General features: G+C 52.1%; 1 protein-coding gene across 3 annotated transcripts in view; it reads right to left on the minus strand.

Moving 5' to 3' along the window:
• ACLY (ATP citrate lyase) overlaps positions 1-19,399 on the minus strand; it is a 48,827-nt gene that overhangs the window by 18,621 nt on the left and 10,807 nt on the right. For 2 of the 3 annotated variants that reach the window (XM_019817885.3, XM_003996869.6), the window contains exons 4-18: positions 17,998-18,060; positions 17,212-17,402; positions 16,653-16,732; positions 15,380-15,510; positions 14,486-14,604; positions 13,060-13,196; positions 12,300-12,361; positions 11,004-11,121; positions 9,331-9,485; positions 8,631-8,721; positions 7,265-7,294; positions 4,542-4,683; positions 4,076-4,244; positions 1,866-1,970; positions 607-803 (exon numbers count right to left, since the gene is read on the minus strand). In XM_019817885.3, coding sequence (XP_019673444.1) covers positions 607-803; positions 1,866-1,970; positions 4,076-4,244; positions 4,542-4,683; positions 7,265-7,294; positions 8,631-8,721; positions 9,331-9,485; positions 11,004-11,121; positions 12,300-12,361; positions 13,060-13,196; positions 14,486-14,604; positions 15,380-15,510; positions 16,653-16,732; positions 17,212-17,402; positions 17,998-18,060 — 1,790 coding nt within the window. The remainder of the gene's footprint in view (positions 1-606; positions 804-1,865; positions 1,971-4,075; positions 4,245-4,541; positions 4,684-7,264; positions 7,295-8,630; positions 8,722-9,330; positions 9,486-11,003; positions 11,122-12,299; positions 12,362-13,059; positions 13,197-14,485; positions 14,605-15,379; positions 15,511-16,652; positions 16,733-17,211; positions 17,403-17,997; positions 18,061-19,399) is intronic. The other variant, XM_019817886.3, reaches the window with a different exon arrangement.

The raw sequence follows: 19,399 nt of genomic DNA on the forward strand, positions 1-19,399 counted from the left end.
CTGGTATCTGAGGAGAACTGGAGAACTGCTTGGTATGGGGGAGAAAAATCCCAACATTTGGTAGCCAGAAATGTGAGTGTGGTCATGGTAGAGAGTAAAGAAACAGTTCTTCCTTTCACTATTACCAACTACAGTTAACACTTGCTAAGTGCCAGGCTACCTTCTAGAAACACCTCACTAAATCCTCCCCACGACTCCACGAGGTGGGTGCTATTGTTTTACCCACGTGATCTGTAAGGATGCTAGAGCTCCAGGGAAGGTAAGGGGCCTGTCCAGAACGCCTCCCTGGTAAACAGAGCAACTGGGACTCGAACCCCATGGTCTGATTTCAGAATTGGTCCTGCCAACCCCTGCACTCTGCTGCCTCCCTATGGCCACAACACAGAGACAGCACACAGAATTACCCCCAAAGCCCAAATACCTTTGAAAAACACCTTTTCCTGTTTTCTTCTGATATTATGCCCATGTCAGACCTGAGACAGGGTAGAGATGGCCCGTTTTATGGACTTAACTCAGTGGTAGCAAGCAGAGATTGGAGGATCCCGCTCCCCTCTCCCAGCCTGCCCCTCCCAAATGTAAGAGGCCCGCCTTGGCCCAGCTGATCACCTGTCCCCGCCAATGGCCACACCCTCATAGACGCCATCAGTGGTCCGAGAGATGATATTGTTGAGCTCGTTGGACATGCCCCCAGAACGTGAGACGTAGGCCACACTGCCAGGGCGGTACAGCTTGGAGGCCAGGATGTTGTCCAGCATCCCACCTGTATTCCCAATCTTAAAGCACCCAGGCTTGATGCCTCCAACCTGCAAGGGCAGAAACAGCAGTCAGGGAGGAAAGGTAAGCTCCCCACAGAGCTCAGGAGAATCCCAAAGCCCAACACTACCTGCTCAACCCCCTCTGGTCAGGACGGGGAGAAAATGTTCCAAGAGAGTTAACACCTACACACTGAGTTTCTGGCTTAAGAATCTCATCTCTCCCGCGAGTGACATTATGCGGAAAAAAAGAGAACCTTACTTGTAAAACACGGCTCACTACTACTGCATGTTCAGATATGTATACTCAGGGTTAAGTCACCTTGGCTCTAAAAGGGTGACAGCACCCATTAAAGTGTGGAAACACAGGTGTATGCCTCTGCTCAAAATCACCCTTGCCTCTGAGATGAAAGGCCCCTTGCTTAACTAAAAGATCTTAGCTTCAGACAAAATTTTAACTCAACCACTAAGTAAAAACAACAACAAAATAGTCACAGAGCAGTTTCTTTCCATGTTGAAGACCTTTGGGCAAATAAAACCCCTAGGTAGATTTTCCTTTGGTTTACAATTAAAGTAATAAAGCTTATGCTATGGTTGTATGGAGGTGGACAGAGAAAATCTCCCAGTTAGCCCCTTAAAACTATAAAAGTGACATGGCCTGCAGAGAGTAGATATGGCCCGTTAAAGTAGATATGCACTTTCAATAGGTACTCTCTGAATCTTTTCAACCTAACAGGGAAACAGAAGAGTCAACAACTTAGTTTTCTGTGGGCCCAGAACTTTATAAGATAGCCTTGAACTTAAAAGGCTTGGGGCAACTGGGTGGCTTAGTCAGTTAAGTATCTGACTTCGGCTCAGGTCATGGTCTCACAGTTCCTGAGTTCGAGCCCTGAGTCGGGCTCTGTGCTGACAGCTGGGAGCCTGGAGCCTGCTTCAGATTCCGGGTCTCCCTCTCTCCCTGCTCCTCCCCCACGCACACGCTGTCTCTCTCTCAAAAATAAATAAACATTAAAAAAGAAAGAAAGAAAGAAAGAAAGAAAGAAAGAAAGAAAGAAAGAAAGAAAGAAAGAAAGAAAGAAAGAAAGAAAAGGGTTTCTGGAAAAGGACACTCACAGTGGCAGGTCCAATGATGGTCACTCCCTTCTGGTCTGCCTTCTTGATCAGCTTCCTTGTGAGGGCCTCAGGGATGCCTTCAGCTATGATGGCAATGGTCCGGATCTAAAGAACAGTCCCTTCCTGTTAACTCTGTGCCTCAGATGAAGCAACGAGGCAGCAACCTATACAGGACCAACCTTCCATGCCCCCTTCCAGGCTCTAAGAACAAAGTAATGTTAACAGTATGCACCCCTTCCTCCCATAGACCTCTGTTCCTAGCCTCATCACTCCAATCCTCTTCCAAAAGGAGAGGCGAGGGGCATAGACACCCGAAACCAATCTCCATTGGTTAACACCACAGTAATTCAGTAACCCGAGCAGGAACAAATGTTTCTGAAAACCCATGACCGTCAAAGTGGCTACATTTTCTCCCATCCAAAAACCCTCAAGACTCAGACCCACCTGTCCCCCCCACCTGTCCTGATGCCTGCTCATAAAGCAAGTATCTACGGCTTTCTCCGCTGTACCCTCTGAGTCTCCGACTCTATGTCCCAGGGCCAGCATGGGACACGAGCTGCTTCCACACACAGACTGGGATGGGGGAGAAAGCCAGAAGGGGTAGGGGTGGGGGGGTGGGGAGGAGGGTTGGGCAGGAAAGATCAGGAACCATCTCTATCTGGCTCTCAGGGCCAGCAAACTTTTTCTGGCTTTGTCGGTCATATGGTCTCTGCAGTAACTACTAAACTTTGCCTGTGTAGCGTGAAGGCACTCATGGACAACATGTATATGAATGAATATGGCTGTGTTCCAATAAAAGTTTATTTATAAAAACAGAGAGCTAAGTTTGACCCTTAGGCTACAGTCTGTTAACCTTTGCTCAAGAATAAAAAAACAACTCATTTTCAGCAGGTGTGTTTTTGTTTTTGTTTCACTGAGATGGGAACAAAAGTTTACATTCTCCAATCACAAGCTGAACTAGGCCAGTCTGGGATCAGACAATAATTCTGAACAGAAGAATCAATATCTTAATCTATAAAGGCTCGTACAGAGGGACCTGGGTGGCTCAGTAAGTTGAACATCTGACTTTGGCAGGTCACCATCTCACAGTTCGTGAGTTCAAGCCCTGCGTCGGGTTCTGTGCTGACAGCTCAGAACTTGGAGTCTGCTTCAGATTCTGTGTCTCCCTCTCTCTCTGCCCCTCCCCGCTTGCGCTCTGTCTCTCTCTCTCTCAAAAATAAACGTTAAAAAAATGTTAAAAAAAATATAAAGGCTCGTACAAATCAGTAACAAAAATGACAAATACCTCAACAGAAAAAAAGGAAGGGAGAGCAACTCGTAAAATATAAATGGTCAATAAATGTTTTTGAAAGTTCATCTTAGTTAATGATCAAAGATACACAAGTTAAGTAGAATACCTATCACTCGTCAAATACGTGTTTTTATAACGCAAACATTCAAGTGTTGGCCAGGGTACAGGGAAGCAGGCATTCTTGGACTAGTGATGGAGATTATGTCCATACAATTTTTCCGGAGGGCACCTGGGCAGGATGGATCAAACAAAGGCTTTCAAATCTGTACATTCTGATGCAACAGTCTGACTGGTTTAGACATTTGTGCTGGGGAAATAATTAAGGATATATGCAAATGTTCATCTAAGATGCTCACCATAAGACCTGAAAAAGCAAAACCGATGTTGCCAATAAATATTTATTGATGTAGAAAAAGTAACTGAAAACAATGGATTACAAAATAGTCACATGCAGTATTATTCCACCTGTTCAAATCCAGAAAAAGGTACCGATAAGGATACACTTAAATGTTGGCAACCGTGTTTCTGAGAAATAGGACTTACTTAACTGAAGCATTTATGTTCTTCTTTTTATTTAACAGTATTTAAGTTTTCTTTGCAATAAATATGTAATGACTTCATAAGAAATTGCTTTTGATTCTATTCTTAGAGCCAGTCCTAGCAGCACAGGGAGGTTCTGGCAGAGGTAGATGATCCTGAACGGACTCTTTGTTAGCCCAGGTAAGCAGCCCTGTCTGGCTTGCCCGCCCTCAGTTACCACCCTACCTCCCTAACCCTACCTTCCGAAGATCAAGTGTATCCAACCATTTTCGATCGCCAGCCAGTCCCGAGTGCCAAGCCCTTTAGCCCAGGTGGCGGTGCTGGCTGACACCACTCAAGGGCTTTCCCTGCTTCCCCACCCCAGGACCCAGTGATCTACCTGTGAGTAGTTCATGGTCTCGATGGTACTGTCATAGGCGGAGCGGAGAGAGGCAAAGTTGATCAGCACGTCTACTTCTGGGTGCTTCTTCATGGCATCAGCCATGTTCTTGAAGACAGGGATCAGGATCTCCTTGTGACCCCAGTAAAACTTCTGCTTGTGGTCCCCGCTGTGAGAGAGAAGGAGGAGGGGTCAGGACAGCCCCAAACTGTCGGGGCTGGGGAGGGCGGAGCCAAGGGAGGAGCTTCATCTAGAAGGTGGAAAGACAGGGCCTCTGTCCTCAAAGAGTTCCAAACTCTGGGGAAAAGATCCCCCAGGAATATGGATGGCCCCAGTCTGGGATGGCAGGTGCTTCCCCAGCCAAGTGGATAATCTTGCTGGCTCCCCCCAGCTCTTAGTGAGGGGGATGAGATGAGGAAATCCCACTTGGCAGCCATCTCTAGTTTCCCGCCCTGGTGGGACTCACGTGAAAGGGTACACCATGGCGGCCACGGAGGGCTCATCTCGGGAGCAGACGTAGTCAAAGTCCAGCATGCCCTGTACAGCCCGGGTCTGCATGCCCCACACGATGGCCTTTGTGTGGCGGCTGAAGAGGGTGGCACTCTTTCCTGGTGGGCAAAGACACAGCGAGTGCACCCAGAACACACACCCCCGGGGGGCCCTCAGGGGCTGTCACACCCCTCCATGCCCAGTCCAGGGAGGGGAGCTCATCACCACCGCAGAGCAACGTCAAGAGGATGGGGTTCTGAGAACTTGGGGAAGAGGTGCCTTGTTTTTTCTGGAAAGAGGGGGCAGAGAGAGCAAAGAGAGCTAAGAGGACCTGCCTGGCTGGTAAAGAGCTAGCAACGAACACAGAAAGGACTCCCATGCAGAGAACAGGTCCACAGGCAGAGAATCCCTACAGGACCTGCTCACCTTCACAGGAAAAGAGTATAATCAGTATTTTGCTTATATGCCAACAAAGGCTTGATAAATTATTTTTAAAGTCACCAAGAAAAAACTAAGCTCTCCTAATTCTAGTACCTGCAGGATTTTAAACAACCCAACAATCACTACCTCTAAAGCTGGACATAAATCAGCTTGGGTCAGGATCCGAATCCTCATGATTCTAGGTCAGTGTAGGTCCAAAGTAGAGGCTGGCCATGGTCTTACTATTTCTACCTGAGGTTCTGGCCTAAGCACACTGGCTCTCAGCACCTCCCCACATTCTCTGTGCTGTTCCTCCTGCCCTCCTCCCTCTGGCCCTTTCCTGATCAGAACAATGCTCTGGCTGGTCCCACAGGGCAGAAAGGAGAGGCAAAAGAAGGGGGGGGGGGGGGGGGAAGGGCTCAGAAATGCTTCCATGCCTTGAAGGGAAACGCTCCTTCACCACCCTGCAGGCAGGTGACCGGACTCTCCCTTCTCTGCAAGTCCTGCTGGAGGAAAGTAGCCCCCCAGGGAGGTTCTCAGCTCCCCCAGGGAAATCAATGCACTGAGCTCCGTGGCCATCTGGTATTAATTAACCTAGTGTACTAGTCTAGTGTGGGCTTTGCTAATCAGGCTCAAGATGTGATTTAATAAATTTAAGATCACTCTTCCCAAGGCATGTGGGGTTCTCATCCCTACACAGGATTGCTTCTTCCCTCCCAGCTGTAAGCTTCCCATAGCACAAGGCTCCTGCTGTTCCAAATACCTGGGACTTACTGTCACCGGACCCATCTGGGTTCTCACAAGACACGGGATCACAGAATAAAGGAAGCCACCTAATCCGGTACCCTCACTTCCCAGTCCTAGGAACCGGAAGCTTGGAGATGACAAGTGACAGAGATCCTGTCATCTAGCATCAGAGCCAGATTATATACTAATTTAAGGTGCAGCTCAATTGTGCAAAGGAGGAGGGGAGATACAAACCAGGGTGGCCCGGCCCCTCCCCACCCTCGCAGGAGGGGGGCCCAGACGGACCCAAGTCAGAGTGCGAGCAAGCACACATACACACATCTGTCTACCCAAAAGACTACAGAAAGGGGACAAAGCCTGGAATCTCTACAGGCCCAACTGTACCTCCAGCATGAAAGGCGCAGAATTAGAGCACAGAGAAGGCTGTCATCCTCAGCTAACCAGCAGCAAGGGCCTCAGAGAACCCCTGCTGCAGGCCTAACACCCCCAACCAGACGCCCCTGCTGGCTGCACTATTTGTCCTCCTCTCCCTCCGAAGTCTGGCTCAGGAACTAACATTAAGATAAGCCCACCTCTTGGGTGGAAGAGCTCTCAGAACTGGAGTAGACCCCTGTTCTCTCGGCACAGTGCTAGGGTCATTCAGGTAATAAAGGATCTCGCCAGAGACAGGAACCAGAGGGATTAAAGGCAGATGGTCAGAGGTTTGCATCCCTGGCCTTTCCAGGGGAATACCTGACCCTAGCCTAGGTGCCCCTTCCCCTCCCCTTAGCAAGGTATCAAAGGTCATCATCAGAAATTTCTTCCCCCTCCCCTGGAGCAAAATCTCTCATAGCTGTGAAAGTCAAAAAGTCAAGCAGAAGCAGAAGCCCTGACACTTTGAAGCAATGAATCCATTCACTTTAGGCAACAGGTGAATGTGTCTTTGCGTGAACATGTGAGTGAGCACTGAAAATGTCCCTCGTAAGCAGTGACCTCATTCACCAGACCAAACCCAGATCCCCTCCACAGATTTACTGCACACCCATCCAGGCTTCTACATCTCCCCTTGTCCAGCCTGTCTTCCCCAAAAACCCAGAGAAATCTAAACCCATGGCTGGCACTGAGAGCTCAGGGATGCAGTGGGCAGGGGTGAGGCTTGGCAGGAAAAGAGACCATGAGACCCAGATGGGAATCGGGAGAGCTGAGGCTGCCCTCCGTGCGCCTGTGCTGCCACCACCCTCCACCCCACTTCAGTGTCCATGGCTCCCTCCTTCCCAGGACTCCCCTCCCTCCTCAGCAGGCACCACCCCTACTCTCCAAGGTGTTGGGCCCAGCTGTTGCTCCTGCGCTCCACACCATGTCCTGTCCTGAGTGTAGAGCCAGAGACAGCCGGCCAGGAGAGTGCTGAGTGGGGGTGGGAGTGACTAAGCAGGGGTGGGAAGGGGAGGGAGAGCAAGGACTAGGACTTGGGGGGGGGAAACAAAGCACACAGTTAAGACTATAACCCACTAACAAAGCCACACACAGAGCTGGGGCGGGGCAGGGGCATCCTACCTTGCAGGGATCTTGGACTTGGGACTGAATCTGTCAAAGAAAATGACCAAGGCAACTGAGTCACCTGCTGGTAGCTGGAGGCTTTAGAGGGAGAGGGTGGGAAAAGGGAAGGATCCCAAGGACAAGCCTCATAGGGCTGACGCCCTCACCAAGTCTTGTCTATTCCACAATAGACAGGAGTGAAGCCGACCGAAGAGGAGAGAGTGCTGATCAGCACAGCAGAAGCAAGAGAGAGCAAAGGGCCAAAGGGGCAGAGAGGGGGCAGGAGGAGATAGAAGGCTTGGAAGGTGTGCTGAACACCAAAGCCCCCAGGCCTGGTGGAGGGACAGCTGGCCCCATCACACCCTTATAATGCCAATCCCGTTTTGTCCCCATGAAGCCCAGTAAGAGGATCAGGTTATCGTAGGGTTGGACTTGTCATTCTGTGGACAAAGCTGCTGGTTTGGGGACTGCAGGGAAACAGTGTACAATCTTGAGTGCCTGGAGCCAGTGTAACTATTTCCCAAAATGCCTCAAGTGCAGACTTCCTGTACCAGGAAGGGGCTGCATTAATTAACACTGGCTGTAAGAGCTGGGTGGTGGCAGAGGTCACATCTGATGAACCAGAGGACGGACAGACACAGAAGGCAAACTGCGGATGGGCTGGTAAATGACGTGTGCTCTTACGGTGGGCTCACAGGAAGGGGGGTCTTTGTAGGAGCCCCAAGAGGTTGGGCGGGCAGGAACCACTGTGAGGGCCCTTGCTCTGCTGGACCAGCTCTAGGCTCCTGTTCTCCACTTAGAAGTGGAGTCTGGGAGCGGCGCCTGGGTGGCTTAGTCAGTTAAATGACCAACTTCGGCTCAGGTCATGATCTCCCGGTTCATGAGTTTGAGCCCTGAGTCAGGCTCTGTGCTGACAGCTCAGAGCCTGGAGCCTGCCTTGGATTCTGTGTCTCCCTCTCTCTCTCTCTTCCCCTACCCCACTCATGTTCTGTCTCTCTCTCTCTCTCTCTCTCAAAAATTAAACATTAAAAAAAAAAAAAAAAAAAAGGAAAGAAAAAAAAGAAGTGGAGTCTGGGAGGCCTTGCCACCCCCAGGTATTTCTGTCACCCTGTCTCCTTCGCCACCTCACACACCCCCACGGAAGTAAGGGGACAGAGGGGAAGACAGTGGGGAGCGAGGTGACCCAGGTGCAGCGTGGGGAGCCCACAGAAAGTCTCAGGAAGGTTCAACTCTTCATGTCCTTGTGTCCATTTGGCCCATGTGCCATGCACACTCTTACAGCACAGCCCAAACCATGTTCCGGCACCCCAGCAGGGCCCACCCCAGCAGGGCCCAGAAAGGACAGGCAGACAGGGAGTGCCTGAATCTGCTGGCTGCCACTTACCTTGTGGCATGGCAGGCTTGGCCTTCTTTGCGGGTGCCACCTCATCAGCCCTGGACTCAGAAAAAGATGCCGTCCTACTGGGGGCTGGAGTCTGGGGTGGGACAAGGAGACAAGATAAGAGTCACAGGTAGCAACTGGGAAAAAGAACTATTAGTCCTTGAGCTTTGGAGCCTTAAGGCCCCAAAGAAATCAGGTAATAAGAATCCTGTACAGCACTATCTTCTACTAAGTGCTTGCAAAAGTACTACTACAACAACCCTCTTGAGATAGGAATTAGTATTGTTCTATGTCACAGATAAGCAAACTGAGGCTCTGGAGGGTAAGACACCTGCCAAGGTCTCTCTCTCAACAGGATTTGAACTCCAGTCTGATTTAAAAACCCCTGGTCTTGGGGCATCTGGCTGGCTTAGTCTGTGGAGCATGAGACTCTTGATCTCGGGGTTGTGAGTTCAAGTCCCACGTTGGGTCAAGAGCTTACTTAAGAAACTAAACTAAACTAAACTAATAAAACCCGGTAGGCTTTCCATTATACTACCTTGATTGGGCAGAAAAAAAGCCAGCAGAGATCTAGAAACCAACCCGTCTTTCTCCAATGCCCACAGACGACTAGGAACAGAAGAGGGGCACTTGTGTCCTGGATGGGAGGGAGGTAGGAGAGGGTAACAAAGATGTTTTAAGGCAGAGGAGAGGGGGCACCTACCGAGGTACTCCCACTGGCATTAAGGAGGAAGTTTGCAGTGTGGGCCGCTGTGGGTGGCTGGTTGGGGATGGGCCGGTGGCCTAGGGCCATGCCCACAATGGCTGTCATGTGAGTTTCAGTCCCAAAGACATGGATGGGGATCCCAGTAGTCTTCCCTGTGAGGAAAGAAAAGAATCCACCATTCAAGTCTTCAAATAAGTGTCCATGTCCACACTGCTCTGCAAGGGGCCCTGCCTGGCATCTAGTGCCTTCTGCACAAGGCCAATTATCCAGGATAGACCAACCGTCATATTTTTACCACCAAAACAAATCTTCATAAAGACCACCTGCTTCGATAAGAGCAAGACTTGGCTTTACCGACACCCTGAAGTGCAGCCACAAGCACCGTCCTGCTGTGGGCAGCGAGACCCTGGCCCTCCCATCCCTCGACCTCAACTTCCACCCAGCCTGGCCTCTGTGCCTGAGCCTTGGGCTCATTTCCTCGGGGCTCCAGCCCCCCTCGGTCCTCTGTGTGGAGCTCTCTCGTCACTCGCCACCTCCTCCTCCGTCTCCCCTGCCACTTCACTGTACACATCCCTAACTGAGAGGGATCAACCTCTTAGTAAGTGTTTACTTATTTAATGTTCTGTGAGTTTAATGGCCAGACCGTGACTAACATTCACCATGCTGTCCCGAAGGCTGGGCCCATGGCAGGAACTCAGCTGTAGGTGAAAACGAGGACCTGGCACCCCTTCAGGTGACTGAGGCAGGTTCCTATTTGCCACGGATACCAGATTTGCAAAAGTGGGAAGATGGCAAGATTTTGCCCCTCCAATCAAAGGGCATGGCACGCGTCTGTCACCCCTCCAACGCTTCATGTGAATCCCTGCTCCCCACATAAGTGCTCCTAGCAATGAGGTCTGCACTCTGCTCTCTTGTTCTACCAATTAACCGATCGTCCCCATCTCTCCCCCCACAGCCCAAGTGGTCTCCACCCTCCTGCCCCTGAGCCCGAGCTCCACCCAGCAGCCAAAACAACCCTTCTAACCCAAAATCAAGTTGTGCCACTTCCTCAAAGTCTTCCAGAGGCTGCCAGCCCAGGGTCACGGCCAAGTGCTCCCCCGTACCTGTACCAGTCCCACATAGCTCCCACTGCCTCCCACCTTTACCTGCCAACACCCTGCCCTCGCTCCCTCGGCCCTGCCTGCTGGTCCTGCACAGCAGCACACTCGCATTCAGGGCCTTGGAACTTGGCCTTCTCTCTGCAGACACTGCTAAGTTGCTCTCTCCTCTCCTCCAGGTCACTGCTCAAATGTCACCGTTTTGGTGGGGCTTTCACCGATCACCCCATTAAGACCGGCCCTGTCCCCTCCCACACAAGCTATCCCTTTACTCAGCTTTGTTTGCCTTCATGTCACCTGGCGCCACCTGACATTACTGTCAATGTTTTTAACAGCACGAGGGATTGCTGTCGGTCAAATGTACAGCTGCAACCCCAGTGCTTGGCACACAGCCCACACAGAGCAGGTGTTCCGCACATATTTGTTAAATGAACAGCTGAATGGAAATGTTTTCTGAGCCATTGTGAAGTTCAGGTCGAGCTCTGCATCAGAGGAGCGCACACACTGGAAGCAGAAGCAAGTGTCCGAAGACCCGGCACAGAGCGCTGGGGACAGAAAAGGTCGCCATCTTACCGACTTCTCCCATCACCCGCAAGCCCTCCTGATAGTTGGGGCCGCCTCTTCGGACAAAGATCGTGACCTCGTGCTCCTTCAGGGGACCCTGGTAATCTCGAATTGCTCTCACGATGCCCTGGAAGCAGGAAGGGATGACAGACATGTGCCTAAAAATAAGGCAATTATTTATAATCACGATGAACGAACATCCCAGGTGTACCTAACAAGGACTGCTTCTCACGAAGAAGCATGGCAGGCCCCGGCAGTCAAGAATTTCACACGTGTGGACTGGACTACGCACAAGCAACCGAAAGGCCCAGGATATGCAGTCACTTGTGATGTTGCTGGGGCAGCAGTTTGGAGTCCCTGGGAGTCACACCCCTCAATGCACAGGGTGCCGTCTCCAGTCATTCTTGCTATCTCTTATTGCAGCCGGGGCAGGTGGCGGGGATCTAGACCAGGGTCCTATGCAAGGGTTCTCAGAAGTATCAGGATCTAGTCCACTTAAATATCAAAGTCCTACTAAAGCTTCTTCCAGCGATTTTGGAGAACAGCCCTTGCAATGGGTATCAACTCTGGAAACAATTTGGGAGAATGAACAGGTGTGCACCAATGCGGTCTCTCCTGGGTCAGAAGTCTAATTTCTGTCCCCCAAGGCATGCCACCTGGTTGCTGTTCCAGAAGTAACCATCCATATCGACAGGGCTGCCTTTGTCATAGGGTTGTTCAAAAGTTAAAATAAAACTGCCAAGGTTCACCTGTTTCAGATTGGTCTGTTGAATCAGGACCCATTAGAGAGACTCTGTTTTTGGCAAGACTGACGAGGCCTGGTCCCCCACTTCATGAGAGCTCAGACTTTCAAGGTGGACACTTATTTATCCATCATTCTCAAATATGCGCTACCAGAAGGGACATTCCCTGAGCGTCGGGACAGTACAGAACAAGAAATGGCCTCCTGAGGACTCTCGAGCCAGGTTAGCTCTGTCGCCCTTTCTGACCAGCAGTCACACTCAGAACTGTGTGCCCTCGCCCCTGACCTGTGCACAGGGACCAGGCTGACAGGCCTCAGCTGGATGAGCAAGAGCCTCAGATCATCGATCCATTTTCCTCATTCTGACCTTTTGGAGAAGACCCAAATCTATCCCAGCGTCTTCTGCATCCCCAACAAGGGCCCCTGGGACAAGAGCCCCTAGTCAGCTGGGTAAGTCATGGAAACCTGCTTCTGCCTCAAACTTTGCTCGCAGACACCTCCCTTCCTGGCTTTTCCCAAACCCACATTCCCCAGAGACTACACGGTCCCCGGTGGCTGGTTACCTTGAATGTGGCAGCCACATTGGTGAAGTTTGCAATGCTGCCTCCAATGATGAGGATCTTGCCTGTGTTGGGAGTAAGAGAGGTCAAAAAAGGGTTAGAAAAGTAGAACATCCTACCAGAAATCCAACCGAGGGAGTTCTCTCTTCTCTAAGCACGGATCCCTCAACTGTTAGGAGGTGTCAGTGCAGAGACTGGGTGGGGTGGGGAGCAGGCTGACCTCCCTTGACATCCGTTCAGTCTTAACCAACTCAGCTCTCCATTACCCATGCCACTGAGCAGGTGGTTAATCCAAACCCCCAGAACCTCTACGTCATTCCTGGCTGCCACTGAGAAACCCGGTTTAATTTCTGGATACTCCTGGTAGGAATCTCTATTGGCTCAAAGGAAAGGGAACTGGTATGTGTAGCCCCCAAACACTAGACAGGCGGTAAAGTGAAGCTGGGAATCCCACAGCCCAAACAGTAAGTGTAGAAGTGGGCCGCTAAGAACTGAGTTTCTACAAGTCAGTAAGAGCACATCGCTACCTCCTCCCTTGCACCTGCCTACAGGACTTTATGTACATATCGCTTCCTTGCCTCCCTGCAGCCTCCATCTGACAGAGGCCACACTGCCCACTGTACAGTTGGAGAAACAGAGGTCCAGAAGCTAAATAGCCCCAGGCCGCAAAGGAGCAGGACCACAACCCCAGTGCCTCCTCGCCCAAAGCTATTCCCACTGTGGCACAATGGGCCATCCTGGGGAAGGAGCGTGTGTGTCTCACCATCTGGGTGCTTCTCCCGGGTCATGAGGGAGAGGATCGTCTTGGCATAGTCATAGGTCTGCTGCTCACTGGGGGCGCCTGAGTATTCCCCGTAGTTTGCCAGCTCATTGACACCCCCTAGGTCGCAGATGGTATCACTGTCAGGGAGACACGGAAGTCAGTGCTGATTCTGACTCTAGTGGCTGAGGGTGGCAGCCTGGTGCCGATGAGGACACACAGATGCCCCGAAAGCCCCATAGTCAGCTTATGGAACCGACCTCTCGGGCCTCAGACCCTCAAGGTCCACAGAAGTCACACTTGAAGTCGCATCAGGCTCTCCCGGGCAGCACTCTCTGCCAGCCCCCAGCCACAGTGGGGTCCTGGATTGACAACATTAAGTAAAAGGAACAAGGAGCACCTCCCGACACAAAGAAGAATCACATATTCCAGGAGTCCCTGCTTGGCTGCCCAACGGAGAAGTAAAATGGTTGCAACTAGAGGAGGGCTCAGCCAGGCTTGGAAGGGAACGTGGCAGATTACTGCCTAGAAACGAACAGATGTCTACTGTGCTTTAAGTGAAAAACCAATTACTGCAAAGACTGTGGAATATGATCCCAATATTCTTATAAACTGTTAAAGTATGAATACTTATACAGGCATTAAAACAGCTGGAAGGACACACAGCAACGTGTTCACTGTGGTGACCTACTAGCAGGAGAGATGGGGAAACATCCAAGCGATGTTTACTATTGGGTTCTTTTCTGCATTTATTGTATCTCTGCAGGAAGCCCACAGCACTAACTATAAAGATTTTAAAAAATAAAAATAAACAAGGGGCTTCTGGGTGGCTCAGTCGCTTATATGTCTGACTCTTGACTTCAGCTCAGGTCGGAATATCACGGTCCATGGGATCGTTGGACTCTGCTGACAGCACAGAGCCTGCTTGGGATTCTAGCTCTCTTTCTCTCTCTCTGCCCTTCCCCCACTCTCCCCCCCCCCTCTCTCTCTCTCAGAACAAATAAATAAACTTAAAAAAAAATAATAATAAGAGGGGCGCCTGGGTTGTTCAGTCGGTTAAGTGTCCGACTTCGGCTCAGGTCATAATCTCACAGTCCATGAGTTCAAGCCCCATGTCGGGCTCTGTGCTGACAGCTCAGAGCCTGGAGCCTGCTTTGGATTCTATGTCTCCCTCTCTCTGCCCCTCCTCCGCTCGTGCTCTGCCTCTCTCTCTCAAAAATAAACATTAAAAAAAATTTTTTTTTAAGTAAGAAAGTTGCAGGGAACAGTGTACAGGGCAGGCTTTTACCAGAGCCCTGCTTTACGCCAAGGGGAGAAGATGAAGACCCCCCCCAATCCCCACTCCAAGGTAAGGCAATCTGATCCAGGCTGTGCACACATGGACTCGGGGTAGGCCCAGCTGCCATCCTTTCAGTAGCCCCTCAGTCACCTGTACACGACAGAGGCACCACCTCCGGCGACCATGGTCCAGATCCTCCCCCTGGGGTTCAGCAAGGTCAGCTTCAGGCTCGCCCCACTTTTGGCATCCAGGTCTGCGATGTAAGCTTCCTAGGGACCAGACAGCAACAGGTGGGTCCTAAGGATACCCCCTTCACCAGGTCCCAGCACCTGGGACCCTGTCCCTTTCCCTGAAGACACATGAAGAGGTCCTCCATTGTCTCAAGAGGGTCAGGGAGAGGGGTTGTGCAGGGTCCTAAGTACCTGGGACAAAACACGATGATGTCCTCCAGGACCAGAACCACCCATAGCCACAGTCGCTGCCTGGGGACAAACTTCCCAACTCCTTTCTCTCTGTCCTCAAGTCCCTGACCCTCTGCCCAAGTCCCAAGTCTCACTAGGTCACCCTGCTTCTAAACAGCCTCCAATCCCAATGTCTGCCTGCCTGGTTCACCACACGCCCCTTCTTCCGGCCCAGCCTCTTGCCCTGGCCTGGGTTATGACTCACAGGCCTAATCCTGCTGTGAAGACCTCTCAGATGATGTGGTGGGAAAGAGCAATTAAAATTCTCAGCAAGTGGCCAAGAGAACTACCTTCCCCCGGCAGGATGAGCAAGATCCACTCGGAATTATCAACAAATCAAGTTAAGAGCCCAGGGAGGTTGATTGAGAGAGAAGTCTAAAAGGATTTCTGGCTGGGATTCAGAGGCTTGGCTGACTCCCACCCCCACCTCCTTTGGGGGTTTTAAGAAAATTAAATGGCTCTCGACCTTCCCTTCCTGCCAAATAAACAGCGCACAAGGGGGGCCCGATGCTCCTCTGAGATTAGTCACCCTCCCCCAGGTCCCCATCACGTTCCATCTCCTCCCCAGAGCAGCCAGCCTTACCTCTGGATAAGCTTCCCGCCCGAAGGGAGGAGGGAACTCTATATCACCCCACTTCACTTTGCAGATGTAGTCGGCTGTGGCATCTACCTTGGCCGCCAGGTCAAGGACATAGACGCCATCTTTGGTCACAACTGTGAGAAAAGCAGAGGTACTCAGACGCCAGCCCCCCCGGCAAAGGCGTCTACCACCAACCTCCAAACCCCTCCACAGGCTTCCCCACCACCACCTCCCGGGGTCCCACCCAGACCTAACAATTGCCCAGCTCTGCAAGAAACCGGACGGCCCTTCCACACAGCTTTTCCCCCGTTAAAAGAGAAATAAATTAATTAAGACCACTCCCCTCCCTCCCTGACTTACAGGTAATGTGACAGGGATGTCGTGTTTAGTTGCCATGGCAATTTTTTAACATTTGTTGAAAAGCTACACTCTATGCCTTAAATATCTAACCATTCACCCATCCACAGCCCTACCACTAAAACATAAAGTGTTAAGGTACGAGCTGCTGTTGGGAGGCCCCCCCCCAACCCCAACCCTTAGGTGTGTATAGCTGGGTTTCTCGAGGTTGGCCAGGAGAAGCCTTAGTTGCCTGGGGGAGTGGGAAACCACTGGGTACACTGAGCCCCCAGCCAGCAGGATTCATTTACTGCCCATTAACTGGACATCCATCTTCCCTTTACCCCTGGGTCGTTTAACTAATGAAGTCAGCAAACAGCCATCTGGTCCATTAGAGAGGCTGCATCCCCAGCTGGAATCTGGAATCTGGACTTTGCCCTGAGCAGCCCTGGCCAGAGCCAGCTCACGCCACCTGCCTCCCTCACAGCCTGAGGGGCCTGGACCAAGATCTTCCCAGCTTGGGGATCAATGATTGACCAATTCCTGGGGAGTGCTCCAAGGGCCTGAAGAGGAAAGAAGGGCCTGAACGGTCAGACCAGAGAAGGGGCAGCCCAGGTCCTGGGAGAACAGCCTAACCCCTGCCAGGAATAGCCACTAAGCAGAGTCAGATCAAAATCAGGACTTCCCCATCACAGAACAAAATAAGAGCAAAGAAAGCTGGAGGTGGTTAAGCAGGAATTATCGTTGTCTTCTGAGAGCTCGGAAATGAGAGACTGCACTCCACGAGCCCAGACATCCCTCTACACACCGCACACCCGGTAGTGCCCTCTACGAGTGGGGGGGGTCTGGTGTGTCGAACGTCAAGGCCAGGGTTACCACAGGCACTGAGACCCTGTTATAACTGTCCTTTGCCCAGGCCCACGCCAGCAGAGCCAGTTACCAAGGGGGTTGATCTCGAGGTAGGTGAAGTACAGGTCCTCATAGAAATTGAAGAGACCAGAGATAAAGCTGGCCAGAATCCTAGAGCGGGGAGGGAGAGAGGGACGGTCAATCTTCAGGGAGGGGGAACAGGCTCGGCAGCACGTCCCAAACCTCCCTCTCCCCGCGGCCATCTCTTACTGACAGCTCCTCTTCCCAAAGCCTGCCCTGCCAACCTCTCGCTTCCCTCTGTAAGCCCTGCTCCCTGGACATCGTTCTTCAGCCACTGAGGCGGAAAGGAGCTGTCAGGCACGCAGCCGGAGGTGCTGGTACCAGACAGACAGGGCCAGTGGGGTGAGGGATGCTTACGGCATATTTCAGTCTGAGCCAGCCTCCTGTCTGCCCCCTGCTCCCCTCCTTGGGACAGGGAGGCGCTGTGCCTTCCCTCTCACCCAGACGCTGGGGCAGGGCAGTGGATGCCCACACAGGGGAGACCACCTTGCTTTCCCTGCCCTGTGTCCGGAGCTCTTGACCTTCCCCGCTCCCCCGCTGCCACCTGCCTGCCCTCCCTCTCACTCAACTCTTTCTTCTCTTCAGGAGCGTGGACTAAGAGGTGTTTCTTGATGTCCTCAGCATTCAGTTTCTTGTCCACGCCAACGAGCAGTTTCTGGGCTTTGGTGTCCACGTCGCCCACGTCCACCCCACCTTCATGGTGGAACAGGACATAGTCCCCTTCTCGGGTAGCATAGATGCAGACGTAGAACTCCTCCGCCTTGCAGGGGAAGACAGTACCACGTGGGGGAGGGGCACTGAACTGGCGAGCCCAACCCCTTTGGGTGCGTTTCTAAAACCCTAGTAAAGGGGCACCTGGGTGGCTCAGTCAGTGAAGCATCTGACTCTTGGTTTCGGCTCAGGTCATGAGCCGGTTCGTGAGTTTGAGCCCTGAGGCAGGCTCTGCGTTGACGGTGGGAAGCCTGCTTGGGATTCTGTCTCCCTTTCTCTCTCAAAATAAATAAATGTAAAAAGTTAACTGTCTTCCCCTCGAGGACAAGAGGAGAGCAGAGGCCATTGCCTAGCTGACAGTCCAGACTCAGCCACTGTGACCCGATCTGGGGGAGGGTGCCTGCCTTCAAGTCTTTCTCATCCCAGCACCGAGAAGTCCCCTGTTACCAGCCCTGACTCCTCCCTGCTACAAACTAAGCCTTTCCCTTCATCTCTGGACTCCCTGCTCCATGGCACCCTCAGACCCTCAGAGAGTCTGGTCCTTTTCACTTTTCTCCAGCAGCTTGATTTCTCCTTTCATCATTTCAGAGTCGACAAACACAAAGTGGGGGAGAAGACCCGGCTTGGAGTCACGTCACACATACCTGACTGTGGGGAACAAAGGGTTCGATCAGAAAGTTCTTGAGGAAGCCTTTGGCCTTGCCAACCTATGGAGATTGAGAAAAATAAAGCTTAGATGGACCAGCGGGTCTTGTCCCCCAGGGCAGGAGGACTGCCCTCTGCTCCCTCTACTTGGCTGTCCCACCGGAGCTGGGGCTCAGGTACTACTGCCACGACATCTGGCAGAGAGAGATTTTCCAGAAACCAGGGCAATGGGCTCACAGACCCTAAGCTGAAGAAGTCTTCACGAGATACTCTTTCACCCACTGCCAGCCACACTGCAGTGTACTGACCTCACACGTTCTTTCTCTGCCTCCTCTGGAGGGTGACAAATGAGCTAGGCTAACAAATGTTGCCCCGCCCCCCCAGCACAGACATCAGGACTCCTCTCCCTCCTGCCATCAGTAGCACAAGTTAAAGAGCACAGACAAATCAAGGCTCTCCATCCCTGAGCTCAAGCAGAGACCCAGCCCAAGGACAGAAGTCTGGGCCTGGGAACAGCAGGGATGGGGGGAGCGGGGGCAGGGAGAGCTTGACGGGGAAAACTTCACGCACACTTTCCTGGCTGAGGACAACAGGCCTGCAGAGCTAATCAGTTTGAGTGGGTCCCTGGCGGCTGCCGAGGCGAGACAGCCCTCATCCCAGAGTGTCTCAAAGCCCCCTCCCCCCCCTCCCGCCCGCGTGCGTCACTGCTGAGTCAGGGACCAGACAGTGATCCCTCAGAGGTAATGAGCTGCTCCTGCCGAGGCGGACACTGTTGCCGGCCCCGACACGGCTGACGGCCCCCTCCCAACAGCAGCTGAGGAGAAAGAACACAAGGACCTCTCTGGGGACACCACTCAGCCCCTAGTCCTGCCGTCCTCTCGCCAAAGGCCTGCAAGCAAAAAGGCCAGTAGAGATCCCTCCGGCCCCAGGTCCACATACGAGTTTAAGAGGCCCTCTTTAGTTCAAGAGCCAAAAACTGGGAAATTACCACAAAGAGCTGATTGGAGAGAGCCCAGGAAGAGAGGAAGACAGCTTCATTGTCATCCTCACCCCGCATCCAGGACGGCCAAAGAAGAGAACAGCTCGGCCCTGGTGACAGTCACCCAAGATGGGGCAAAGCTGTGCATGGACAGCACACCCTTCCCGGCCTCAGGCCCGCCTCAGCCCGCTCCCCCTCGCCTGTTCTCCAGCCCCGTCCAGGAGTAAAAAGGAAAAGAAGTGCAATTTTATTTCTGAGCCTCTCCTAGCCTCCCTAAACCACATTTCACCTCAGCTCTCTCATCTACAGAGTGGACATTAATCACCAAGCTGGGGGAGGCCAAGAACTGAATTTCCTCTTCAGCGTTACCAGTCTCATCCTCGGCTCTTGGTCTAATAACGTCTCTGCCTAAAAGATTCTGC

The sequence above is a fragment of the Felis catus genome, chromosome E1 (genome assembly GCF_018350175.1).
Source record: "Felis catus isolate Fca126 chromosome E1, F.catus_Fca126_mat1.0, whole genome shotgun sequence".
NCBI lineage: Eukaryota > Metazoa > Chordata > Mammalia > Carnivora > Felidae > Felis > Felis catus.